The sequence below is a fragment of the Sciurus carolinensis genome, chromosome 13 (assembly GCF_902686445.1).
Source record: "Sciurus carolinensis chromosome 13, mSciCar1.2, whole genome shotgun sequence".
NCBI lineage: Eukaryota > Metazoa > Chordata > Mammalia > Rodentia > Sciuridae > Sciurus > Sciurus carolinensis.
In genome coordinates, this window is record NC_062225.1 from 72850795 (window position 1) to 72876265 (window position 25471).

Genomic DNA, 25471 nt, shown 5'->3' on the forward strand with positions numbered 1-25471 from the left:
AACAAACCCAGGGCCTCATGAATCCATATTGCTAGGTAAAATTCTACCACTGAGCTGCTTCCCAGCCTACAACCTTCAGTTTTCAATAAACAGTGCTTTAAAAGTTACTTTTCAGAAGGTGATGAGCTTCTTTTCTAAGCTAGATTCAAAGTCAGTTCTGTAGGTTTACAGATGATCTGAAGAGACTGTCAGTAAGATCCGGAGGTAAAATTTACCCTGAGTGAGCTGTAAAACTCATCTAATACCAGGCTCATTGAACGAGTCAGGTTACTGACGTATGTAGTTTCTTGATTCAAGGCATCTTGGAAAGCCTCAAAATCCTGCATCCATTCCACTGCAAAGCTGTGATCAATGATGTCAGTCTGTACCAGAAAGAAGTCAACCATTAGCAACCAGAGATGAGGTTACATACTATATAATGGCAAAATTATTTCTTCAATTAAGTAGTGAGAGCAAAGAGCATATCATCCATGCATTTTCTTTCTCTGCCTCCCCCATTTCCTCTTCTAGTGCAATAAGTCAAAGGAAAGTACTATTTTAGCTGCTACTTCCAATAGATTGGTTGTGCTATTTACATAGTACTGATTCTGAGGAATTACCTATACACTATGGGTGAGGGGCTACTCTATCCCAAAATCACTCTGGATCAGAGCCAGTATCATAAATATTCATTCCATTTGACTGAATCCATTTCCTAGAAGTGCCTATGACCTGGTTTCAGTAAAACCTGAATCTGCCCTCCAGTACCTAAATAATCCTTCTTCTCACCCATCCAAACATTCTAAAACCCACAAGGTTCTGATGAAAAACAGGGAAGATTCACTTACTTTGTTCATGACCACAATGAAAGGCAGTTTGGTTTTGTACAAGATGCTGAAAATCAAACATTGATACAGAATTAATAAAAATACTTAAGCTCTTGTTTGCCTGGTGTCAGTCTGTTGGGACTAAGAAAAGAGGAGAATGGATGCAGACTCTAAAACAAGGCATTCACCTAGTCTTCACAGAGAAAAACAACCAGCAATGTCAAGCAAACAGCAGCAACACACACAAGCACTCACTCTCACTCAGAGTAATAATGCATTGCTATTGATCCTGATTTTAATTTTTTACCAGATAATTGTCTTTTTTGTTTTCAGGAGAGCAAATGCACATTTATTAATACCTTATTATGGTTGAGGTGCTGTGCTAAATACTTTTTTTACTTTGGGTACCAGGGATTGAAAGAGGCACTTGGTCACTAAGCCACATCCCATCTTTTTTTTTTTTTTTTTTTTTTTTTTTTGGTACTTTATTTAGAGACAGGGTCTCACTGATTTGCTTAACACCTCCCTTTTGCTGAGGCTGGCTTTGAACTCAAGATCCCCCTGCCTCAGCCTCCCAAGCCTCTGGGCTAAGTACTTTTTATGTATTATCTCCTTAAATTCCTAGTGCCATAAAATACATACAATTTTTAATTGTTATTCACATCTCAATAAAGTTGGGGGAGAAACTAAAAAATTGTTACACATTTAAAAATTTTTAATTTTTTTTGCCAGTTTTATTGAGACATAACTGACAATTAAAATTATATACATGTAAGGTGTACAAATAATAAAATACTGGGAGAGAGAGCAGATCCTTCTTATATATTTGTTTGTTTATTTTTGCAGTGCTGGGGATCAAACCCAGGGACTTCCAAGTTCTACCACTGAGTTACACTCCCAGTCCCTATGTTGTTTTGATCTATACATTGTGAACAGATTATCACAATCAGGCTCATCAAAAACCTGTATTTTAAACAATCAGTATGAAAATGAAATTATGCTGTTAATCCTAAGATTTCTATTTGGATCAGAATTTCTTACATCCAACCAGAATGCACATTTCTACTTATATCAGAAGAGACAACTGTAGGTAGATGGCTTCTGTGTAGTTCCAAAATTAAATTCTATCAGCTTTCATAATGGTCTGCCTTGCTCCTCAGCCTTAATGCACTGACATAGTCTAGTGAGCATGTCCTTCCTCTCCTAATGGTACAACATTTGCAGCAAACTTGTGCATTTTGGAATTATAGAAAAAACCTTTTCATTTATAGTATTTCCTCATGCTACCATTTCCCAACTATTATAACACCCAAAAGCACAATTTAGACAGAAGGTTCATATCTATTCAAACTTGGATTTCATTCATCTGGGAGCAAGTACCACAAAGTTTGGAGTAACTATCATGAGTTTCAGATATACCACCCATTTCTGTAACAAATGATGATAAGAAGGAGCTGAGAGAGAAAGCCAATAACACATGTACCACTTTTCTTCTCTGACCTACTCACAGCCACTTGACTGAGTAGAAAAATCGAAATGAACACAATTCCAGGGGTAAAAAACCAGGACTTAAACACAAAATGGCAGAAAGGAAGAGGAGGCCGCATAGTTTGATGGAACACTGTGCCCACCAATAATCAGTTACCTGCAGGCATACAGCATATTTGACATGAAGGTCACTGGATTAGTACTTCTTGATGTGTCCATTACATAGATGACAACTGTTGGGAATGAAGATGCCTAAAACCACAAAATAATTAAAGCCTTGGTCAGAGAGCTCATGACCTATCCCCAAACTTTGTTTTTCTTTTTTTTCTTTTGGCAGTACTAGAGATAGAACCCAGGGGTACTCTACTACTGAGCTACAGTGGGGACTTTATTTTTTATTTTGGTTCAGGGTCTCACTAAGTTGCCCAGGCTTGCAATCCTCTTTGTCATCCTCCAAAATGGCTGGCATTATAGATGTAGGTGCTCTTTTCCTACCTACCTCAGCAAGGGAGAACCACTTTAGGCAGGGTGTACAGAGCTTCTACAGTTTCCTCTGAGATACAGTCCCAGGCAATTAAACAGATGCTAAATCAGTCTAGCTCTCTAGCTATTCTCATCAACAAGACCCAGAATACTCACCAGGGCCTCAGTAATGATTGTCCCAGAAGCAGACCAGGTGAATACCTCAATCTGTCCAGGTGTGTCGATTAAGACATATCTATGCCAAGAAAGACCATTTAAAAAGTGTTATATTTGTACATTGCTAAAAGATATCCCATCATATACAATAAAAATTAAAAAACCTGATATCTGGTGATCCAGACTGGAAGAACCTTTGCACACTACCAAGTTTTAACTTCCTGCCACAGCCCTTAACTAATAAGGCATACCACATTCTCCCAGACTTTTTTCCTTATCTAAAATTCATGCAAATGAATAGGAGCAAAAGACTATGAAGTGCTGCAAAAGATCATAGGAGAAGCTGATAATTACAAAAGCACATCAAATTAATAAGAGAGATGCAAATCAAGAAGGTAAATCTCATGGGAGACCATCTGGTTGCTTAGGAATGGGAGGCTGTTGGGAAAGGAGAGTGAGTATGCAGGAATAGGGATGCAGAATATGAGGCATCCTCTTGAAGTGTCAAAAATGTTCTAAAATTGAGTATGATGAGGCTTGCACAATTCTGTAAATGCTACATGTCACTGCATTGTACACTTAAAAATGGATGAACTAGGTAATATGTGAATTGTATTCCAATACAGCTGTTTTTTGTTTTGTTTTGTTTTGTTGGCATCAGGGATGATTAAACCCAGAGGTGCTTAACCACTGAGTCACATCCCCAGCCCTTTTTACTCTTTTTTTTTCCTTCAGAGTAATAGGCAGGAATTTATTGAAGGAATAGGAAAAGGCAAAGGGAACACTCCCAAGGGAGCGAGTCCTCTCAGAAGGAAGAGGGACAGTGTGCCTCTCTTGCACTCCAGTATTACTAGGGATCCCACAGAAGTTTCCAGAGAGTCCCACCCAGCTCCATCTCTTGACTTTTTTGGTTTTTTTTTGTTGTTGTTGTTCTTTCTAGTCACCCCCTTTCTTTCTTTCTTTCTTTTTTTTTTTCCATTTTTAAAAACCAGAGTATTTATTGGGTGGCTAATTGTTGAAACTCTAAAGATGAACTGGATGCTGCAACAGCTGCCCTCTTTGGTTCAGGAGTTGTTCCTTCATGGAATCCATGCCTGAATCTGCATTATACAATTTTTAGGTGCCTTATTCAACCAGTCCTGGTGTTATTTCGTCTTTTAGCCTTGGCACTCCAGTTACATGTTCTCTTGCACTTGGTAGGTTAGCCATATTTGCCACAGGTTGACTTCTGAAGATGGTAGGCCTTAGAGCCACAGCAGAAGCACAATGTATGCATTTTACTACAACTCTTTCCAAATGATGTTCCCTTCATATCTCACTTCTGCCACCGAGACCAAAGAGCTCTTTCTAGCATTTTTTTCCTTTTTTTTTTTTAATATTTTTAGTTGTAGATGGACATAATGCCTCTATTTTATTTATTTATATGTGGTGCTGAGGACTGAAAACAGTGCCTCACACATGCTAGGCAAGCACTCTACCACTGAGCTACAACCCCAGTCCTAGCCTTTTTACTTTTTATTTTGAGACAGGGTCTCACTAAATTGTTTAGGGTCTCGCTAAGTTGCTAAGGCTGGCTTTGAACTTGTGATTCTCCCTGCCTCAGCCTCCCAAGACACTGGGATTACAGGCAGGTGCCACCATGCCTAGCATAAAGTTGTTGTTGTTTTTTTTTTTTTTTCACTTCCAATTTTTTTTTTTTTTTTTTTTTTTGCGTGTGTGTGTGTGTTTGTTGCTGGGGATTGAACCCAGGGCCTTGTGCTTGGGAGGCAACCACTTTACCAACTGAGTTATATCCCCAGTCTCTAAAGCTATTTTTAAAAATGGGCAAACTGAGTGTTAGCTCAGTGATAAAGTACATGCTTCACACATGCAAGCCCCTGGGTTTAATCCCAGGTAGCACCAAAAAAAAAAAAAAAAAAAGGAAAGAAAGGTCTTTTTAAGAGGTTTTAATACCAACAAGCATGGTTTCCCAAGAGACGGCAGGTAGACAACTGAATTTGGTCAGAGCTCAAGATACCTCCCAGAAAGTCATGTAAACTGGGAGTCACAGTAACTGGGAGTGAGACAATGTGAAGTTTTGCTCTATACTGTATAGCATCTTAATGATTTTCTTATCTATTTTTTTTTTGTCTTCCAGTGACTTCATCTTAACTTCAGTTCAGAGCTTGATGATATCCCAGATCCTCTTAAAGCCTAGAAATATGTCAACTAATCAATAATAAATAGGTGTTCAACTGAAATCACTTACTTAGATGTGTTCTGAGCCTTCTCAATAAATTTCATGACCTAAAAGGAAGAAATACCAATTATAACAGGAACTGATTTTCAACACAAAACCAAATGCCCTCAGAGTGATATGCCCCATAGGCACCATCCCTGTTGAATTTCTGTTCTCATTCTTAGGACATCAACTAATAAATTCACTGAGCCAAAGAAACACAGGCAAATCACCAGCACTCCAACATTCTGGAGCACAACACAAGGAATCTGAGAAGCTTGACAGTAGACCTGTCACAGTCAAGTTATTACCTCTTAGCACTTGGGTCAAAGAAAGTTTTACTATGTTACTCAGGCTGGCCCTGAACATTTGGGCTCAAACAATTGTCCTGCCACAGCCTCCTGAGTATCTGAAACTAATGGTAGGTGGCTCTGGTCAAATGTCAATGGCCTATCTCATAAGAGTAAAAAAAAAAACTAATGATTATAAAAATTCATCTGTCACAAGTAAAAAGCATAATTATCTGCCATTCCATGCCTGGTAGCCCATTTCACTCCCCTGACCTCATCCCATCCTCAGAGTAATACAGCAAGCCAATAAGAACAGGGAAAGAGCCCAGGTCTCTCAGATTTGTTTTGTTAGCTGTCACAAATATTAAATGAGAACTGTCTCACAATACTGGTCATCTTCTCATAGTCTAATTCTCTGTCTACCAAAAAGCCAACTTATTTTATATTTTTCTGTGCAGGTTTGCTGCTCTTCTTTACAATGTGATCAAGCTAAGGTATTTAAGAGTTTTTTGTTTTTTGTTTTTTTTAACACCACAATGTCTACAAATGTAAAGACAGACATACCTGATCAAACCTGGTAGCAAAGAGATTGAGAGACGTCACTATGCCACCGTTGGGCCCAAGACCATATCTAGACACTCAGCTGAGGACTTAAATTGTATAGTGTACATTATAAAGTTCATAACCAGAGCATTATTCACCTATTCATTATATTAGTGTTCCATCAATTAATACTGGCAATCCTTAACAATTATACAAACTTAGTCTCACAGGCAAACGTTTGCTATCAAGGTCTTCCTCATTTATTTATCATCTTAGGGATGGCTAGGAAAGATAAAGAAAGCAAAGTGATCCAAATGTAATAAACGGACGTGTCAGGCAGTGACAGCCTGCTGGCATTGGCCATTAAGACCATCACCCGCCAGGCGCGGTGGGGCATGCCTATAATCCCAAGCGGCTCGGGAGGCTGAGGCAGGAGGACTGAGTTCAAAGCCAGCCTCATCAGCAACAGTGAGGCACTAAGCAACTCAGTGAGACCCTGTCTCTAAATAAAATACAAAAGAGGGCTGGGGATGTGGCTCAGTGGTTGAGTGCCCCTGAGTTCAATCCCCAGTACCACAAAAAAAAAAAAAAAAAAAAAAAAAAAGCTAAGACCATCTCCATAACACTCCTTGCTCTGATCCTAATCAAGCAACTCTGCTAATTAAAATTAATCTTCCTACCTATACTTACCTGTAAGGAGAGTATGCATTTCACACAGCAAGGTAGTAAGAATTAATTCCACTAAACACGCTCATTTTGGGTCTTCCAGTCTGAAGAGATAGTAACCAATGAATGTATCTATCCTCCAAGGCCAAACCACAAGGGAGGTGCTAGTTAGCCTCTCATTTTTCTCTGTTCTAGTTATAATGGTCTGAGGAGATGGTGAGAAAACTGAAATCATAAGCTAAAATGGTATTTCTAATCAGCTACAATACCTCACCTTTATTTATCTTCCATCCTCTTAAGGACTGGGAGTATAACTCAGTGGTAGAGTGCTTGCCTAGCACACACAAGGTCCTAGGTTTGACTGCCAGCACCGCAACAAACAACAAAAAGACCCTAAAAATCATCCTCCTAATAAAATTACTGTAGCAGGGTACAGTGACATGCCTGTAATTCCAGTGACTTGGGAGGGTGAGGCAGGACGACTGCGGATTCAAAGTCAGCCTCAGCAACTTAATGAGGCCCTAAGCAACTTAGCAAGACCCTGTCTCTAAACAAAATATAAAAATGGGCTGAGGATATGGCTCAGTGGTTAAGTGCACCTGGCTTCAATCCCCAAGACCTAAATAAATAAAATAAAATAACATAAAGTTACTTTGAAGCAATCAATGCTTTTACTTGTATATTTCAACAAGAAAATGTAAAAACACTCTTTCAAAACCATAAAACACACAGCAAGGAGTCAGTTCTATAGTAGTCATAGAAAAGGATACTGTTTCATTACTTCTTTATACTTCACAGTGTCACGAATATCTGAATGGGGGGGAAAAATTAACAATGGAACTTAATACATAAAAAACAGTGAATGTGGTCTCTCAAGTCATTTCCTACCAGAAAGAAACTAAAACTTACCTCTTGAGTTCTCTTGCCACATTCTTTTCTTCTAATTTCTCTACCTCTATCCTAGTTTCCTTCCTTACAAAAGATAACTGCCAAGTAACCCATGAAAAACATTAGGCTAGGAGATCTCAAGTTATGGTAGAGAGAGACTGAAACAAGGTGAAAAGTTGTATGATTTTATTATCAGTGTTCAGGCTAGGATTGTGGCTCAGTGGTAGAGCACTTGCCTAGCATAGCTGAGGCACTAGGTTCAATGCTCAGTACCACATTAAAAAAAAAAAAAAAAAAACACAAATAGAGGTTAAATTATTAAAAAATAAGTAAATAAATAAATAAAACATCAGGAGTGGTCAGATGCCCATAAAAAGACCTAAAATCAAGAAGAAAAGATTTCTTACAAATTGCTTCCCGGTGACAAAGACAACACAGACAAGATTTTTTTTTTGTTTCAGTTGTAGATGGACATAATACCTTTATTTTATTTATTTATTTTTATGTGGTGCTAAGGATTGAACCAAGTGCCTTATGCAAGCCAGGCAAGCGCTCTACCACTGAGCCATAACCCAGTTGTACAAACAAGATTTTTAAAAATGAATCTACTAATACCTACCTAAACCTACCCACCAGTCTATAGTTTTGCCCCATCAAATGTTAAAATTCTATCCTTTACATGAGAAGATAGGAAATGTTTTCCCCAACTCTTCCCCAAATCATCTCTGCTTCTTACAAGTCTTCCTCTTATTGTTGTTTGGGGTACAAGAAAGTTAATAGGATTAAGAAGTGACAGGAGGGAGAGGATTAGGATTAGCACATAATAATGGCCTAGAAATCAGGATTCCTGGATCTTTTCAAGAATCATCACACTGGATCACACCCATTCTTTCTTTTTTTTCAATTTTTCTATTTTTTAGTACTGGGGTTGAACCCAGGGGTGTTCCCACACTGAGCTACATACCCAGCCCTTTTTATTTTTTATTTTGAGATAGGATATTGCTAAGTTGGCCAGGTTGGCCTCAAATTTGTGATCCTCCTGCATCAGCCTCCTGAGTCACTGAATTCATAGGTGTGCACAGTCACACCCAACACCTATTCTTAATCTTTTTTTATAGTTACAAACTCCTGTTAAAATCTGATGAAAATTGGGAGCCTCTCCTCAGAACAATGCACAGATGCATATACACAAACATATTCCCATGTAACTTTAGGAGTGGAAAAAAGGTTCCTACAGATTAGTGAGTAAACAATAGCAAAAGAACTCTTACACTCTGACAATACTTAAAGAACTAAATGAAAAAGGTCTATGTATTAAGTCAGCTGAAAGGTTTATGGTGTAGATGTTTATTAAACGGACTTGTTTTTTTTCCAATGAACTGACTTTGTGTCATTTCAGTTTCCCAAATTACAAAAACCTGGCACAAGAGGGTTAGAAAGAGGGGAGGGATAAAAGTGAATGGGAAGGGCACAAATAAATGTAGGAAAGAGGAAGGAGTAAACAGAGAAAAATGTGAATAAGGAACAAGCCTAGCCCTACACAGTGGCACAAGACTGTTGTCCCAAAACTCAGGAGGTTGAAGCAGGAGGATCACAAGTTCCAGGCCGGCCTTCACAATTTAGCAAAGCCCTATGCAACTCAGCAAGACCCTGTATCAAAATTAAAAGGGCTGAGGTGTGTAGCTTAGCGGTAAGAAAACTGAAGGCACTGGAATTATCAGGATGGAAGATTTTAATTTTCTTTGAGGCACTTCCCGCAAGTTTTGGGATGGTTTACTCACCGATATTGGCAGGAAAGGGAACTTCGTGTACAGCTGGGTCCAAGTTGATCACGTAAGGTGGAGAGCTTTGTCTATGCAGGTGTCCCGTGAGCCTCTGAAGAAATATGCGGAGAGGGTTGGAGGGATAAGGGGACCCGAGAGAACTTCCACGCTTTTATCCACCCTGCCTGAAGACTGGCACTATTTCCTTCTACCTAAAATATCCACGAGCTATGTCCCCCTCCAACATTCAACTCTCATTTCAAAAGCTACCGTATCGCCCATCAAAGTGAGGCACCCATACTCTAGATCACTTATGTATACACGTGTACGGGGTTTTCTTCTTCATGAAAACGTTAACATGAGAGTGTGAACCTTGTCAACTTCATTTTCGCTGTATCACCAGTGCTTAGAACATGAGGTGAGTTTAACTCCATAAACTTCAGTGAGCAAGAAACAATAACCTAAGCTACCACTGTATTATCTCTGGTTGCTCATAAGCTCCGGCCTTCAAGAAGCTGGTAATTTTACGAGCAGGACCATTTCTGTACAACATGGTAAACTGAACCAATCAGGCACTGTGGTCCCCAGGTGGAGGTTAGGGTCTGAGTCTTCGCGGAGAAAAGTGGAGTAGATGTGCCGTCCCCCGAAAGCCACGCGCCAGCACCCTCCAAATACCCAGAGAACTCCCTTTCTCCCTGGCCTTCCGCCTGCCACAGGCAACTCGCGCGGGCCCCTACCAAGACCGTGCCGTATATGTCACCTGTACAAAGGTGGTTTTCCCGGAACCCGCCATTCCCAACACCAACAGACACACAGGGAGCTGAGACGCTCCCGAAGCCCCGGGCTCCGCCGCAGCCACGGGCGCCGCCATCTTCCTCCTGGCCCCGCCCACCCCACCATAGAGACGCTGCGCGCCTAGATAGACTTCCGCGACGTTCGGGGCAGCGATTGTGGAAAGATTCCAGTTCGCAAAATCCTAGGGTTACGGTGTTGGGCCGAAGCCAGAGCGTGTTGTGTGTGTCCGACCGGCTGGATCTCCCTAGTGACAGTGGTGGGGAGGTGGGGACGTTGGACAAGCTACAACAGGACTGGATGTAGCCAGGAAGAGGGCACCGACGTCGTAGATTAGGAACTGAGAGGGGCACAGCCCTAGTCCCAGGAGGGCTAGAGGAGATGGCATCTTTTGGGCAGGACTCCCGCCTTTCGAAAACGAGAAGCGTGCATCTCAGTGTCTGCCCCAAAGCAGCGGGGTGCCAAACTGCTAGATGGGCGGCTGCTAGGCCTCATTTATCCCCTGAGGTGCTTAAACTGCTCATGTCTGTACCAGCCAGGAGTATGGCGGTGTGCGATCTCCGGAGTTGCTGGGCACAGCAGAGTCTCATTGACTACCGAAAGAAACGACGAGAACCTCCCATATATGAACGCTGTTTCGTCCAGCCGCGGCGGACCCCTGATACTAGCGCTCGATCTTCCGCAGTTACCCTCAGTGAATTACAGAGTTGCCCTAGTGAACGCTTGGGTTCCGGGAACAGGTAGGTATACTGGGAGGGAGCTTCGTTCACACGGAAGGGCTCTTGGAAACGGGATAGACGATCAAAGAGCTGAGAAAATTATTCATAGTCCATTCAGCCCCTCTGTTTCTTTGACCGTTTGCAGCTGCTACAGTATTCAGTGACTCATAAGGTCAGTGTTTAATACCCAAGCTCTGCCACTTGTTAACAACCTTAAGTTTGGGGCAAAACACTTCACTCCAGAACCTGTTTTCTCCCTTTAAAAACTGACCTCCTGAGATTGTAGTGAATTCATATTGATTGTAAACTACATTACTGTTCTCTGCATTTAGTCGTTTCCCCCATAACTTACATAGTGTCTGAACATAATGGATGCTCGAAAAGATTTTTTTGTACGAATAAAGGACAATTGTGCGGGGGTTTTTGTTTATTTTTATTTCCTATATTGTCACTAAGAACTGACAAATGTCTCATTTGTTCTTCAGGATTACTGAGACCTGCATGAGTTTCTCTACATCGTCAGCGTATCTTAGTATGCTATATAAATTTTTCACACCCGACAAGCTAACAAAGTGGGAGAAGAGGCTTAAAGGAAAGACAGTGTTGGCACTGAAGAAGCTAAACAAGGAAATAGAAGACGTTCAAATCCGCAGGGACCTGGTGCTAGAGGAATGCAGAGCACTACACAAGGAAAAGTTTCTTGTTGAGGCTGACAGTAAATTCTTTCTGGAATACCTAGCCCAAAAAAATAAGCACTGTAGACAGCTACATGAAGACCTCTGGAAGGAGTACTTCCAAAAATGTGGGGAGATAGAAAAAAGGAGACAAGAATTAGCCTCCAAATATGCAAAACAAACGTCAGACCTTAAAGCACAAGAACTACAGGGGAAAAAGACCCAATCCAATTTAAAAGAGCAGTTGAAGGCATTGAAGAACATTTCAATAATAAAGGAGAGACAGGACATGAGAATAGAGACCTTAGAAAAGGAGAAAGAGAAAATCAAAGCTGAGACACCACTAAAGGACCAGAAAGCACACTTGCAGTTCCTCCAGCAAAAAACACTCCTGGAGAAGCAACTGACTGAGCTGTACAAGAAGCGGTCAGAAGAGAGAAAAAAATTTATTAAGGGCCAGAACTTGGAGTCCATAGCACAGAAGTCTAGTTTTGAGTTCTGCCGTGGGGTCTACAGAGAGAACCTGCAGTTACGGGAGGAATTAGTGCAGCTACTTGAGGTATCCAAGAAGTTGGAGGCTGCTCAAAGCAAGTTAGAAAACCAGAAGGAGCAGATGAAGAAAGAACAGTGGTATCAGGAATGCTTAATGAGGGGGAAGCAACGACTGCAAGCAAGGCCTCATTGGTGCCCAAAAGAAGGTGCTCCAAAGACCACATTGAGCCCTGATAGCCTCCAATCAAAAATTAAACCCAGAGTAATTCCTAAAATAACATGAAATAAGAATTGAAGCAAATACTACATAAACCTATTAGGAAGACTTTTGGATTGCAGCTTACTAGACTAAAATATCTGTTGTAGAAAATCATTTTGAGATTTCTCATCACTAATGATTTCTAAAACAAGGTTAATTATATTTTTCTGTAGAGAAGCAATGTTAAAATATGGGACCATACTCTATTCTAGGATTCACATTCAAATAAATCACTGGTCTAGCCTCGGTCTGTCATAAATGAAAAAAAAAAAAAATACAATTACCTTAAAAGACAACTTTAATGTTTTAACTGTTAAGATATTTGGATACCATTTTCTTTTTTGAGTTCTGCCATCTATTTTATCTAGCAGCATTTGAAATTCTAAGATGACAAAATTATTCTAATTACTTTAGGTCATGTGTTTTCTTCTTACATATGTACTTTGTAGTACACAAAGTTCCTTTTGTCATATGTATGTTCCATGTATTTATGCTCATTTAGAACTAGGAATTTTAAGTTAGCATGGACTTTTATTTAGGGGAGTTGTACTTTTTGCAATTATGACAGAGGCTCAACCAGTGATTTATTGGAATGTAAATCCTAGAATAGAGTATGGTCCCATATTTTAACATTGCTTCTCTATTGGAAAATACAATCAACTTCACATTTTCCAGAAATTATTAGTGATGAAAAACTTCAAAATTTCTGAATTTTCAGGTTCATTTATATGTAAAATAAATTCATTTAAAATTAAATTTAAAAATTCTCCTTCAATATGCCTTTAACATTTTATTAAATATGTAGTTTATTAAACAATGTTTTTACTAAAAATAAAAGCCTACTTATAATTTATAGATTATTATTCCAATATATACAATGATTTTTTATCTCATCACTCTTATTTTCCACTCTTACATCTTATTTATACTAGTGTGCAAATAATAAAACTAGTTGTAATTCAGAAATTAGGACTTTATAGACACATGTAGTTACCTTCACCTGAATATCCCTATTTGTGAGCCAAAATACAGAAAGTCTGAACTGGTAAAGCATGGGATCCAAGACAGATTGAAAGCTCTATTTTCTGTGGATGTAAAACCCCGGGAAGACATAGATCTCAGGCTCATAGTTAGAAAAAACTAAGGATCTCACACTTCTACTATTCTGCTTCTCATTTCACTGCTGCCATTGCAGTCCTGAGTATCTTAATTGAGTGGGTAACTTCCATCTGATCTCAGTATATTTTTATTTATTACTCATCCCAGAGAATGGATTTAATATATTATTTGTGGCTGTTCCTTTCAGAATGAGGGCTTGATGTGTAAGGGTAAGTCTTATCTAGTAAAGTACTTTGAAATTCATACCCCAATGTGAGCAGATTGGCCAACTAAGATGTCAACCTACTTTTTATCTGAGGAAAATTAAACAGGGTGATTTATGTTACAGAAAGTGTCCAAGATAAAAATTAGGCTGACTTGAATGATAAACTGAAGTCCACAGTGCCAACAACTGGGGAAGAACACAGGCAGAGACAACAGTGAATGCAGAAGCCTAAAATCAGAATAATCTTGTTGAATTCAAAGAACAGAAAGGTGTATGTGGTCCAAGTATAGCTGGGGAATGATCAAAGAATATGGACAAAAGAAGGGAAGATGATGATATTAAGAGACAAAAACTATTTTGGGCTGCAGCTTCTGGATAAACAGTGGTGCCCTTTGTTCAAGTGGATAAGAGGTGACTGGAGGGTGAAGGAAAATCAAAGGTTAAGGTGAAATGGGAGTAAAATAAGTTCTTAAGTGTTTCCTATTAAGGAGGAGGTAGACTGGGTACAGTGGCACTGCCTATATCCCAGCTACTTGGAAGGCTGAAGATCACAGGTAGCCAGGATGGTGGCTCACACCTATAATCCCAGTAGTTCAGGAGGCTGAGGCAGAAGGATCGAAAGTTCAAAGCCAGCCTCAGCAACTTAAGTGAGGCCCTGAGCAGCTTAATAAGACCCTTTTGCAAAAATAAATAAATAAATAAATAAATAAATAAATAAATAAATAAATAAAAAAAAATAGGCTAGGGATGTAGCTCAGTGGTTAAGTACCCCTGGATACCAAAAAAAAAAAAAAAAAAAAAAAAAAAAATCACAAGTTCAAGGTCATCCTGGGCAATTTAGTGAGTCCTATCTCAAAAATCACACATTAAAAAAAGGGCTAGGGACAGAGCTTAGTGGTAAGGTACCCCTGGGTTCAATATCCAGCACCACAAAAATAATTTTAACAAAAAAAAAAGGAGGTAGACTATTCTTTTTGGTATCAACTATCTTTTAAAAACTTTTTCCAGAAATACAAAAAAATATATATAGAAAGCTGCAACTTACTATCTTAAATAAATAAAAAATTCAGTTTAAGTCCCTCTGGATTCTAGAAACACTATCCTAAATTTGGTGTTTCACATTCCTGTGCATGTTTTCATATTTATAGAAATAAATACCGTAGAACATTGTTTTCCATGTTTTTAAACCTTGTATAATCAGTACAAAGTATCTGTACCTTGCTATAACCAGACACCATTTTTGAGATTTATCCATAATAACAAGAAGCCCTTGCTAATTTTATAGCTTGTATTCAACTGTGTGACTGCACTGCAATTTATCCATCTTCTTGATGGACAAGACTATATATTATAGTAGACCAACAAAAAAACCCAAGAATGTTACAATGTCTCAAATAACAGACATTTATTTCTTGCTTACATAATAGTCTCAGATAAATGTTCTTGGTTGGCAAATGGTTCTCCTTCACAGGGCGATTCAGGGAGTCAACTATCTTTCATTTTGTGCTTTCCCATCCTCTGTGACCCCAAAGTTATCTGTGTCTAGCCAGCAGAAGGGGAAAGGAAGCACAGAGGTACACTGACTGTTTTCAAACTGCTAGCCTGGAGGTCAACACCTATCACTTAATACCACAGAGGGAACTCAGCTGGCTAGCCCTTTACTATGTGAAGAGCCAGAAGGGAGGAAAGTGAAAAAAACAGTCTAGCCATTTATCCTATAGGCCTATAACTTCAGAAGATGAGCAGATTTAGGTGGATAGGTAGTTTCTGACATACATTTACAATATTTCTCTATTTAAAAAGTATTGCAATAATCAGCATTGTTCATCTCTTACTACACATGAGCAAAAGGAATTTTTCTATATATACCCAGGACTGAAGCTATTCAGTTTCAGGATATATCATTAGTGGATATTGCCAAATCATTTTCAAAGTGATTATGACAATTTACACTGCAAATTGAGCATGGGAGTTAATACTACTAAACATCCTAGATATACCTAATACCACCAAACTTAAGTTTATTGTTGTAATGACTTTAAAAAAAAAACAAAAACTTAAATTGAGTAGTGTGATGATCTAGGCTAACTCCTGCTGATCCCTGACATTGGGAAGAAAATAGGAGTGCTACAAGGGGCCTGGATGAGACAGAACAAGTTTCCTGTACCATTTCACTTTAGCCTCAAATTACTCATTTTAACCAGCAAATTTCAGAAATTACAGAACTACTGAGACAACTGCATATGGACTTATTTCAAACTTATCCCCACCTCCAGCCATCATCTCGGCCCCATATAGTGCCAGCCAGGAGTCAAGCAGCAGGTCCAGGTCGAAGTCAAAGAACAACTGGAAACATCATTCTAAGTGAGATCCATTTATTTCTTTTGTCATTGCCAAACATTCCCCAAGTCTTACTCACCAGAAATTAACATAGCTTCTTCATTTCTCCTCCCTGTCAACCCTCATCTACTGAAAAGGTTTTAAGGATGCAACTGCCAATAAAAATGTAGTGTAGACATTCCATTTCCTTCACTTGTTTCAAAACTACCTATTTCTGGCAGTATCTAATTCAGGTTTCAATGCTCCCTTGTTTGAAAGTGGTCTTCACAAAAGCCCACATGTTAAAGCTATTCAGAGGAGCACAGACAACAGAGTTAAAGGGTGGCAACGGCCTTCAGAATTTGAAAAGGTAGTATTCATCCATATCAAGTTTAATTTTTTAAGTGGCATATGCCACAAAATAGGCAAGAATATATAAGACCAACACTTATGCAAAAGGGGAAAGAGAATCCAGAAACATGACAACGCTGATCTAACCAACGCTCCAGAGAAAGTCACCCTCAAAGGGGAAGAGTCCATTAACCATTACCAGGTAAGCATGAGGTACAGAAAAAGAACTTTACTTTCCAGCTCCAGATTAATATCTACATCTGGTGTCAAAGTGTCAGAATATAAAGAGGATAGTTCATATATAAAAGAGGGTAGAAGGACAACATTCTCAGGAAATTCAGACACAGGTTGGCTAAAGGGATGGATGAGGACTTAGCAGGATATAGACTAACAAGTGAGGTAAAGTCCAGGGCAGAAGGAATGCGCACCATGATTTCCAATTTTAATGGCATTACCAGGAGCAGTAGGCTACTGTGTCAGGGGCAATGTGACATTTTTCAATCCTTAGAATCAATAGAGCAAAAGCAAGCTTCAGGAGGGTATCATCTCAACAGATGAGACCTCAGGCCCCAAAAAGTTTGGAGCAGTATTTATTGCTGCTTCTACTTTTTTCCCTCTAGTCATTTTAATGTTTGGGCCGCATTACTCCTAAAGCTGTTTTTTATACCTGTGGGTCTAGTCAGTCACTGCTACTTGGTACAAATTATTTCCCAGTATAACCAGTGGAGGGAGGTGCTAGCTTTTTCATGCTAAGTCCTTTTCTTACTTTCAATCCTAAAACCATATTGAGGACACACAACAGCCTCCATAAAGTTTTGCTTCCCAAGAGGACAGGGTAACCTACTACATAAGTGACAACAGTTCTAGCTTCTATAACAATATCACAAATACAAAGTGATAAACCAGTTATGGTTTAAAAAAATTAGTTTGGAATTGTTTTATAAGCTAGATGATGGAATGGCTACTAAATCAATGGAGCTTCCAAGAACATTCAAACCCCAGGAAGGAAAAGACAACCGAACAGGTTTCTTAATCTTGTATAGAGCAAGAGGGGCATATACTTGGCCTTAAGAGGGAGCTCTTTGGGCAAGAGAAGAGAAAAACAAGAGGACTCCAACAAGGAATAGTAGGAAAACCTACTAAAAGGGGAAAGAGGGAGAATGAAAGTGAATAAGTAGAGAAGACAGTGAAATTTACACAGGAGAAAGGAGCTGAGAAAGTCACAGCCTTACACAAACAGCTGAAAGCATCTTCACTCAGCCCCATGACTCAGGCCTCCCCACACAGGTCCCTGTGACAAGAGCATCACATTCACTCTCCTAGGAGCACTTTCACTGACTGCCTATTTCCTTCCTCGTTTATGATTCGTCTTTGGGGGCTTTCCTTTCTGGAACTGTGCTGGCACTGGCTCCTGCTCTGATTCCTTACAGGAGGTCGACACGACCAGTTCCTCATTATTCCTCCTCTGATCCTTCCCTACTCTAAGACTCAGCTCGGTTTCAGGAAGCTCAATGCCAGGCTGCTGCCGCCTTCTAAGAGACCTTCTGCTCCTGTGCTGCTGCCTCCGCTTTTCTTCTTCTTGTTGCCGCTGCTTTATCTTCATCAGTTTTTCAAAGCTTTTGGTTGTTGTTGGGTTTACAACAAACCAATCCTAGAGAGGCAGAACAGAAAATCCATCCAGTCAGAAACACAGGAAGAACATAGAGAGGAGGTGCAGGAAGAATGAAAGAAAAAGCCTGTTTATGGCATAAAACAGTAAGGAGGAAACAGGTATACAGAGTCACACCTTAGAACTTTACATATTTTTTAAAAAACCTTTTTTAGTTGTAGATGAACACAATATCTTTATTTATTTTATGTGGTCCTGAGAATCTAACCAGTGCCTCGCACATGTGAGGCAAGTGCTCTACCACTGAGCTACAGTCCAGACCACGGAACTTTGTATTTTAATTTGGAGAAATCCAATACATGGTTCTGGGTACTTTTAATAAGTGATCTACAAAGTTTTTATTGAGCATCATTCCACCCATTTATCTCTTTCTATATAAATCTCACAATGAGATGTAAAACAATGAGCCACAGAAGATTTTTATTTCATGACAGCATAGTGGTGAAGAACATGAAAAAAAAAATTGGGGGAGGGGGGACACAAAGGAATGAATCCAGGGGCGCTTAACCGTGAGCCACATCCCCAGCCCTTTTTATATTTTCTTTTGAGACAAGGTCTCACTGAGCTGCTTAGGGTTTCACTAAACTGCTGAGGCTGGTTTTGAACTTGTGATCCTCCTGTCTCAGGCTCCCAAGCCACTAGGATTACAGGTGTGCACTACCACACCCAGCCAAGAACATAAATTTTGTAGCCAGTCCTCCTCAGTGCAATTCCCAGTTCTGTTTTAGTTATGTGACTATGGGCAAATTACTTAACCTCTATGAGCTTCAGTTAAAAAATCAATGGGTAGGGGATATGAAATCAAATTAGAAAGCATTCTTGCCAAGAAAGTAAAAGAACACAAAAAGAATTTGAATCTAATCAGTGATGTGATCAATCTTCCAGGTCTAACTATCAATTTATAGGAAATAGCTAGGCTAGAGGAATACCACCACAGGATACAATCAGCAAAATCCAGAATGAATTATCTGGTTTCCCCAACCAAAAAGAAAAAGAAAGTAAAGTTTCTAGACCTGCATGGTCCAACAACCTCTGCCCACATGTAGCAAATGAACTCTTGAAATGTGGTTAGTCCAAATTGAAATAACTCTTTCAGTGAAAAATACACACTCAATTGCAAAGAGTTGGCATGAAAAACACAAAAATATCGCATTCATAATTTATTAATTGATAAGCACCTTAAAAATACTGTGGAAATACTGGGTTCAATAAATTAAAATTAATTTTACCTGTTTTCATTATATATTTTTTAATGTGGCTACTAAAAAACTTAACGTATATGGTTTCCATTCCATTTCATTTGCAATAGCAAATGCTCTAGATAAAACAGAAAATTACCATATATGGACCGAATTTCAGATTCTGATCTGAATAAGCCAATTCTGGGGTTAAAAAAAAATCATGGGAAATTTAAATACTGACTTGATATACGATGATATTAAAGAATCACAGTAACTTTTTTTTTTAAGCATAATGATGTTTGTGGATATATGTTTTTAAAAGTTCTTATTCTTTTGGGGCTGGAGTTGTAGCTCAGTGGCAGAGCACTTGCTTAGCATGTGTGAGGCACTGGGTTCAATACTCAGCACCATGTTAAAAATGAATAAATAAAATAAAGGTATTGTGTCCATTTAAAAAGTTCTTATCTTTTAGAGATACATATCAAAAGAATCATTTAGACCTAACATCATATGTGGAATCTGCTTTATAATAAACCTTTTAGCTGTTTTATGCAGTACATTAAACAGCATTAAAATTAGGGCTGCTAGGGCTGGGAATGTGGTTCAGTGATAGAGTGCTTGCCTGGCATGCATAAGCCCTGAGTTCAATACCTAGCACCACAAAATAAATAAAATAAAATAAAAAATAAATGAAAAATAGGTTGCTAACAGACATTAGAATACTAGAAAGCATAACAATTTATGTATGGAGATTGTTGTGAAACCATGATGTCAAACATGTAAATTCAATATAGTTCCCCAATTCCTGATTTATTTGGATTTAATAGAATTAGAAGGGCTTAAGGATGATCTCAGTTATAGTGATTTCATATACTTCCATAGAAAAACACAATTAGATAATTTTAGAGAGTATTTTAGCTTTAGTGTCTCTGATCAGTACTGCAGAGTTACTTTCTTTGACAGTCATAGACTATAAAATCAGGGACAAGGTCCAACTCTCTTGTGGCTTACATAACAGGTCCATAGGATTACAAAAACACTATGGAAAAGTAGAAACTCACCTCAGCATGGACAGAGTTGATGTGATACTTGACACCACTCTCTGACACAAATTCTTTCTGACATAGAAGACACTTGTATTTTCCAGCCACAAAGTTTCCCTATTTCCAGGAGAAAAAGAAAAGAAAGTTATTGGTAAATTCAGGAACACACACCTAGGTTATGTGCAGGGATTGTTAGAGATGAAAAGGGGAATTCTATTGTAGCAAAGGAAAAGATCCAAAACAGCAATATGTTTAAAAAAACCAATTTAGACTCTCACCAATGCAAATCTATCCTCATACAATTCCATACAAACACCTACCCCAACTACAACTCGACCCAATGTCCTCCTACTTTTATTATGTACCATGCCACATTTTTCTACTTTCCCAGGTTCCTTTCACTTCACTTTCAGGTTCTTTTGGTTCTTCCCCCAAATGATCAAACTCCCCAAGTTCACCAGAGGCACCACTGTGCAATTCTTCCCACTAAGATCCACTGTTGCAAGAGTGCCTTGGAAATCCAGAATTAGAAGAATACCATCCATAATGCCTAGTTTAAGGACTCAAAAACTAGGATCAAGATGACAAACTCCTAAGCATTCCTGGACAGATCTGGTTGGGATGCCTACAACTCCCTTGTTGGCATCAACTGAGACTTCTCTCCCCTCCTGAAGCTTCAGGTTTCCATGGTGCTCATTTTGTGTGAGGAGATACTTCTGAATGAGATTTGAAAGTGGCAGCATTTCCCATGGCTCTTGGGTTGTAGGACACCTGGGTCAACATGGAAAAGATTCAGTGAGGTGAATGGCTGTTAGCCTGACACCCTATCCCATCTCCCATCCCCAGAGGCCATAGAGTTCAAATGGATTTGGAAGATCTTCACCAATCCAGATAAGTACATGTAACTTTTTTCCCCCAGAAAGTTAAGGTCCAATAAGACAGGGCAGGTCCAATGTGGGAGAGGCTCAGGTGGTATCTCTGGTAGGGACTCAGAACACACATATTTTTCTCCAAATTCCTTTAATTAGTATAATTTACAACTAAATTGGCCTTCTCTGTGTTTTGGACATACCCTGGAATCCCATCAAATATGAGACAAAGAATCTTTGCAACACAGAAGCCTTTGAAGCAGCCTCTGAAGATAATAGTAAACAGGATGACTAGCTGTTCACCTAAACTGAGTTCTCTTCCATGTCAGACTATTTTAGAGGATATATTAAGATATTAATTTTTAAAAATTACAAACCAATGTACAAGAGCCCAGGTGAGCTTTAAGGCCAGATACACTACTGTAGACAGCCTCACAACCCTGAAAAAGAGAAAAAATAAGGTGAAGACTATGTCAAACAGCATCCTTCTCTTATCAATCTGGCCATTTATACTGATCAACTCTACATTTAGAAGACCAATATACAGTGTCCCAAAACAAACAAAATGAATCCACATGTGAGTCACAAAAGCATGAAGGAAAACCAGGAATGCCAATATAGTACAGTGGAAGAACACTTGGCTAGCATGCATGAGGCCCTGGGTATGATCTCCAGGACAATAGATAGAAAGGTGGGGGGTGGATCCAAAGCAAGGAAGGAAAAGAAAAAGTCAATAAGTTGTTTAGGAAAGTTTAAGCCATTTCTTTCCCTGGTACTTTCTGTGATACTAAATAGAAATACAGAAAATTTCATGTTTAGATTTTTTAAAAATCCTTTTTATTTAGTGCAAATGTGTCTACTACTCCTTTTATATTTACTTCTCCCTGAAGTATTGCATACATAGTTGTGATTATAATTTTAAGGATGGCTAAAAAAATCTCTGCCCCTCTTTTCATCAAGAAGTGCAGTCTTGGGCTGGGGATATAGCTTAGTTGGTAAAGTGCTTGCCTGGTATGCATAAGGCCCTGGGTTCAATCCCCAGCACCACAAAAAAAAAAAAAAAAAAAAAAAAAAGAAAAAAGAAAAAAAAAGAAGTACAGTCTGTTTACCCTCCCTCTGAGTCTGGGTTGGCCCTGTGATGCCTCTGACCAATACAATGCCATAAAAGTAATGCTGTGCAAATTCAAAGTGAGGCCTTAAGAGATCTGCAGCTTCTGCTTTCCTATTCTTAGAACAGTCACTGTGTGCCTGCTAGGAGTTCAACTACCCTGCTAGAAAGAGAGGACATACAAAAGGCCAGATTCCCAGCTGAATGCAGCCGCACAGAAGTCATCTGGGGCATTCCAGTTCCACTGAGCTTCAGCCCACGATGCCACACATAAACAGGAGCACTGGCCTGCTGACCTGACAGGAATTATTCATTTATAGAACTGTGAAGAAATAAAGTAAGTGCTAAAAGTTTTAAGCCACTACAGTTCAAGGGCTTGGTTATGAATAAGTAACTGAAAACAAGCAGATGCTTGAGAAACATCTACTAAATTAATGAAAAAGAAAGAACCACCTGGTTAGGACACTGAATACGATGATACTTCTTGATATCTGTCTTCCATTTGTGTAGTACTTCCTGGCTGAAGGTAGGTAGCCCAGGGCGAGTATATTTTAACTAGAAGACAAGAAACATTTATTGCAGAACTGCAACTCCCAACCAAAATAACCCAAAAGTTTCATACCCACCTCTTCAGGTTATATATTTCAGTAATTCATGCGTTTATCTTCATACAGAAAAAAACCTAAGATGTAAGACCCTCTAAAGTTCCTGAAACTGACAAATGTAAGTGGCTTTGTTTAGGCTTAGAAAAGTTTGATATTTAACAGACTTTTGGATATAACACAACATCTGTAGTTAAAAATCTTTCTAGTTTTTTTTTTTAAAGCTATAGAGCATTACACAGAAATAAAATATTTGTGAGAAAAGAGAAAGAGAGAGCATGCATGTACACACAAGTGTACATGAGCAAGGAGCTGGACACAATGGTACACACCTATAATCCCAGCTACTTTAGAAGTTAAGGCAGGAGAATCCCAAGTTCCAGGTCATCCTGGGCTACATTATGAGACACCATCTCAAAAACAAAAAATAAAAAGGATTGGGGATGTAGCTCAATGGTAGAGCACCCCTGGATTCAATCCCTAGTACCCTATAAAAGGGGGGGGAAAAGGAGAGAAAGAAATATAAAGATGTATTCATATAGTCTTTCAATAGAAATATATGTAGATGGTAAAAAAGGGCCATAAACTAAAATGTTAACAATAATATTCTCTTGAGTAGTCAAATTTTGAATGATTTTAATGTTTTTCCCCTGATAATCTTTATTTCTATTCTTTAATGTTAACACACTAAGTTTTGATATTTTTTACATTCTCAAACAAAATAATTAAAGTTCAATTTAAATCAAAGATGCAAGAGAAACCAGGGAATAGAACATGTAATCTTTGCTTATACTGCAAAAGCAGAATTATATCTAGACCACCTTTCACATGCTTTGACATGAGTTACATGTACCACTACAACTGAAGCTTCCAAAGAGACAGCACCTGTGGAGACAGTTCCTGCACAGTCCACCAAGGTAAGAGCTTTACTTCTGGTAAGCAGTCTTCCTGATTCAACAATGAAGTATCTTAAAAGGAGCTGGATCTCTGAGGCAGGAAAGCAAACCAAGGCTCAGAGAGTGAATAGGGGAAAGAAGGTAGCTAAAAGAGGACCTGGTAAAGCTAAGCCAGAGCACAGAGTAGGTATTATTTATAAACATTTATTCTCCTCAGCAGCTAGTACAAAGGGCCCATCTAAATTCTTTTATGGTGAGAAGGGAATACTTATGTATTACTTTTATAAAATAAACTACCTTAGTTATAAAAACTATATGTTAAACAGCTCTTTAGAATAGACAATGAGGATGATTTCTGTGAACACACATGGAGTGATTTCTAGGAATATACTGTTGAGTGAAATAGAGTAGACTGTAAAAAAAAAAAAAAAAGAAGGGAAATAAAAAAATTTACAGGCATATGATCATTCATCCCATTAAAAAATGCTTAGAAAGGATAAATAGAAACTAATGGATTTGGTTATCTTTGAGGGTGGGTGGGAATCAACAGAAAGAAAAGGAAAATGGGAATGGAATGGTTGGGGGAAGGAGTAGTGACTCTTTTTGAAGTATATCTTTTTCTATAGGTCTGATTTAGATATATGGTAGTATTACACAAATCCTGAAAATAAATGGCTTAAATTAAGAAAGGGGGAAAACTCAGTAATGAGAATAAAACATGAACCTATTACAAATGAGTAGCATAATGAAGGAGGTGAGGAAGAAAAAAAAAATCAAGCTAATTAATTTTAGAAAACTACTTTGACTATATATCCTATAAGGCTAAAGGTGAAAAAAATATATGCGAACAGTCTCCAATAGGTAATTCTGTTACTTTATAGGGGAATATGTTAGCAATTCTGAAACTAGTGAATATCATACTAGATTTGAGCAAATGTTCTGAACGAAGGAGTAACAAATAAGGAAAACTAGAATGAAATTTAAGGTACTAGACTGGATTTAAAGGTATTATGACTTTTAATTTATATACAGATAGATAGGCACAGAAATAAACATGGATTTTATGTGCATACATGAATAGGCAAACATATACCTTTTAATTCTAGGTTCCAAGAGGGCCCAGAAACAATGAAAGCCCAGTAGGAATGAGCACACCTAACACTGATGTCTTAGTTTCTAAACATACTTTCTGAAAAGGAAGGAGTGTTCCTTGGAAAATGGTTGATTCCATGTGTGGGGCCAGAAAAATGCAAGCTGAACCTTCAGTATCTCATAATTCAAAAAGTTTAAAAGTGCTCAAAAACATGATAGGGGCATATCAAGGAGACACAGGAGCCCACTTGAAAGATCTTTCAAAAGTAGTCAAATCTGGAACTATTTGAGAAGCAAAATAAATAATACGTACATTGGATTATAACCCATAAAACAAATTAAGTATCTATAAGTATACTGTTGGCATCCTCATATCTTTAGATCCTGCATGTACTGTATTAAGTGTAGATTAAAAATATTCAGAGAAAACATTTCATCTGTACTGAACATGTACAGACATTTTTCTAGTCAATATTCCCTAAACAATAAACTATAACAACTATTCATATAGCACTCACACTGTACTGGGTATTATAACTAATCTAACAGGTGATTTAAAGTATATGGGAGGGGGCTGGGGTTGTGGCTCAGTAGTAGAATGTTTGCCTAACATGCATGAAGCCCTGGATTTAATCCTTAGCACCACATAAAAACAAAATAAAGGTACTGTGTCCACCTACGACTAAAAAAAAAAAAATATGTGTGTATACACACACACACACACACACACACACACACACACACATATATATATATATAAAGTATATGGGAGGCTGGGCG

General features: G+C 38.6%; 3 protein-coding genes and 1 pseudogene across 6 annotated transcripts in view; 1 reads left to right on the top strand and 3 right to left on the bottom strand.

Moving 5' to 3' along the window:
• The window catches only part of Gpn1 (GPN-loop GTPase 1), a 21286-nt gene extending 11098 nt beyond the window's left edge, over positions 1-10188 (bottom strand). Inside the window, exons 1-9 of one of the 2 annotated variants that reach the window (XM_047522375.1) lie at positions 10062-10188; positions 9320-9413; positions 7421-7460; positions 6006-6072; positions 5182-5219; positions 2934-3012; positions 2452-2546; positions 828-873; positions 216-362 (exon numbers count right to left, since the gene is read on the bottom strand). In XM_047522375.1, the coding sequence (XP_047378331.1) occupies positions 216-362; positions 828-873; positions 2452-2546; positions 2934-3012; positions 5182-5219; positions 6006-6072; positions 7421-7460; positions 9320-9413; positions 10062-10172 (717 nt within the window). In that variant the 5' untranslated portion in view covers positions 10173-10188. The remainder of the gene's footprint in view (positions 1-215; positions 363-827; positions 874-2451; positions 2547-2933; positions 3013-5181; positions 5220-6005; positions 6073-7420; positions 7461-9319; positions 9414-10061) is intronic. The other variant, XM_047522376.1, reaches the window with a different exon arrangement.
• On the bottom strand, positions 3883-4245 carry LOC124963497 (60S ribosomal protein L37-like; annotated as a pseudogene).
• A 73-nt stretch (positions 10189-10261) lies between the features above and the next one.
• On the top strand, positions 10262-13099 carry Ccdc121 (coiled-coil domain containing 121). The gene is made up of 2 exons (XM_047522859.1): positions 10262-10833; positions 11298-13099. The coding sequence occupies exons 1-2, from the start codon at positions 10475-10477 to the stop codon at positions 12259-12261; spliced, it is 1323 nt and encodes a 440-aa protein (XP_047378815.1). The 5' UTR covers positions 10262-10474; the 3' UTR covers positions 12262-13099.
• Positions 13100-14606: 1507 nt separating this feature from the next.
• Positions 14607-25471, bottom strand: part of Znf512 (zinc finger protein 512) — a 31568-nt gene continuing 20703 nt past the window's right edge. For 2 of the 3 annotated variants that reach the window (XM_047522377.1, XM_047522378.1), the window contains 4 exons: positions 22555-22656; positions 21371-21433; positions 20143-20241; positions 14607-17882 (listed from right to left, as the gene is read on the bottom strand). In XM_047522377.1, the coding sequence (XP_047378333.1) occupies positions 17574-17882; positions 20143-20241; positions 21371-21433; positions 22555-22656 (573 nt within the window). In that variant the 3' untranslated portion in view covers positions 14607-17573. Of the gene's footprint in view, positions 17883-20142; positions 20896-21370; positions 21434-22554; positions 22657-25471 lie in introns of all 3 variants that reach the window. The other variant, XR_007104629.1, reaches the window with a different exon arrangement.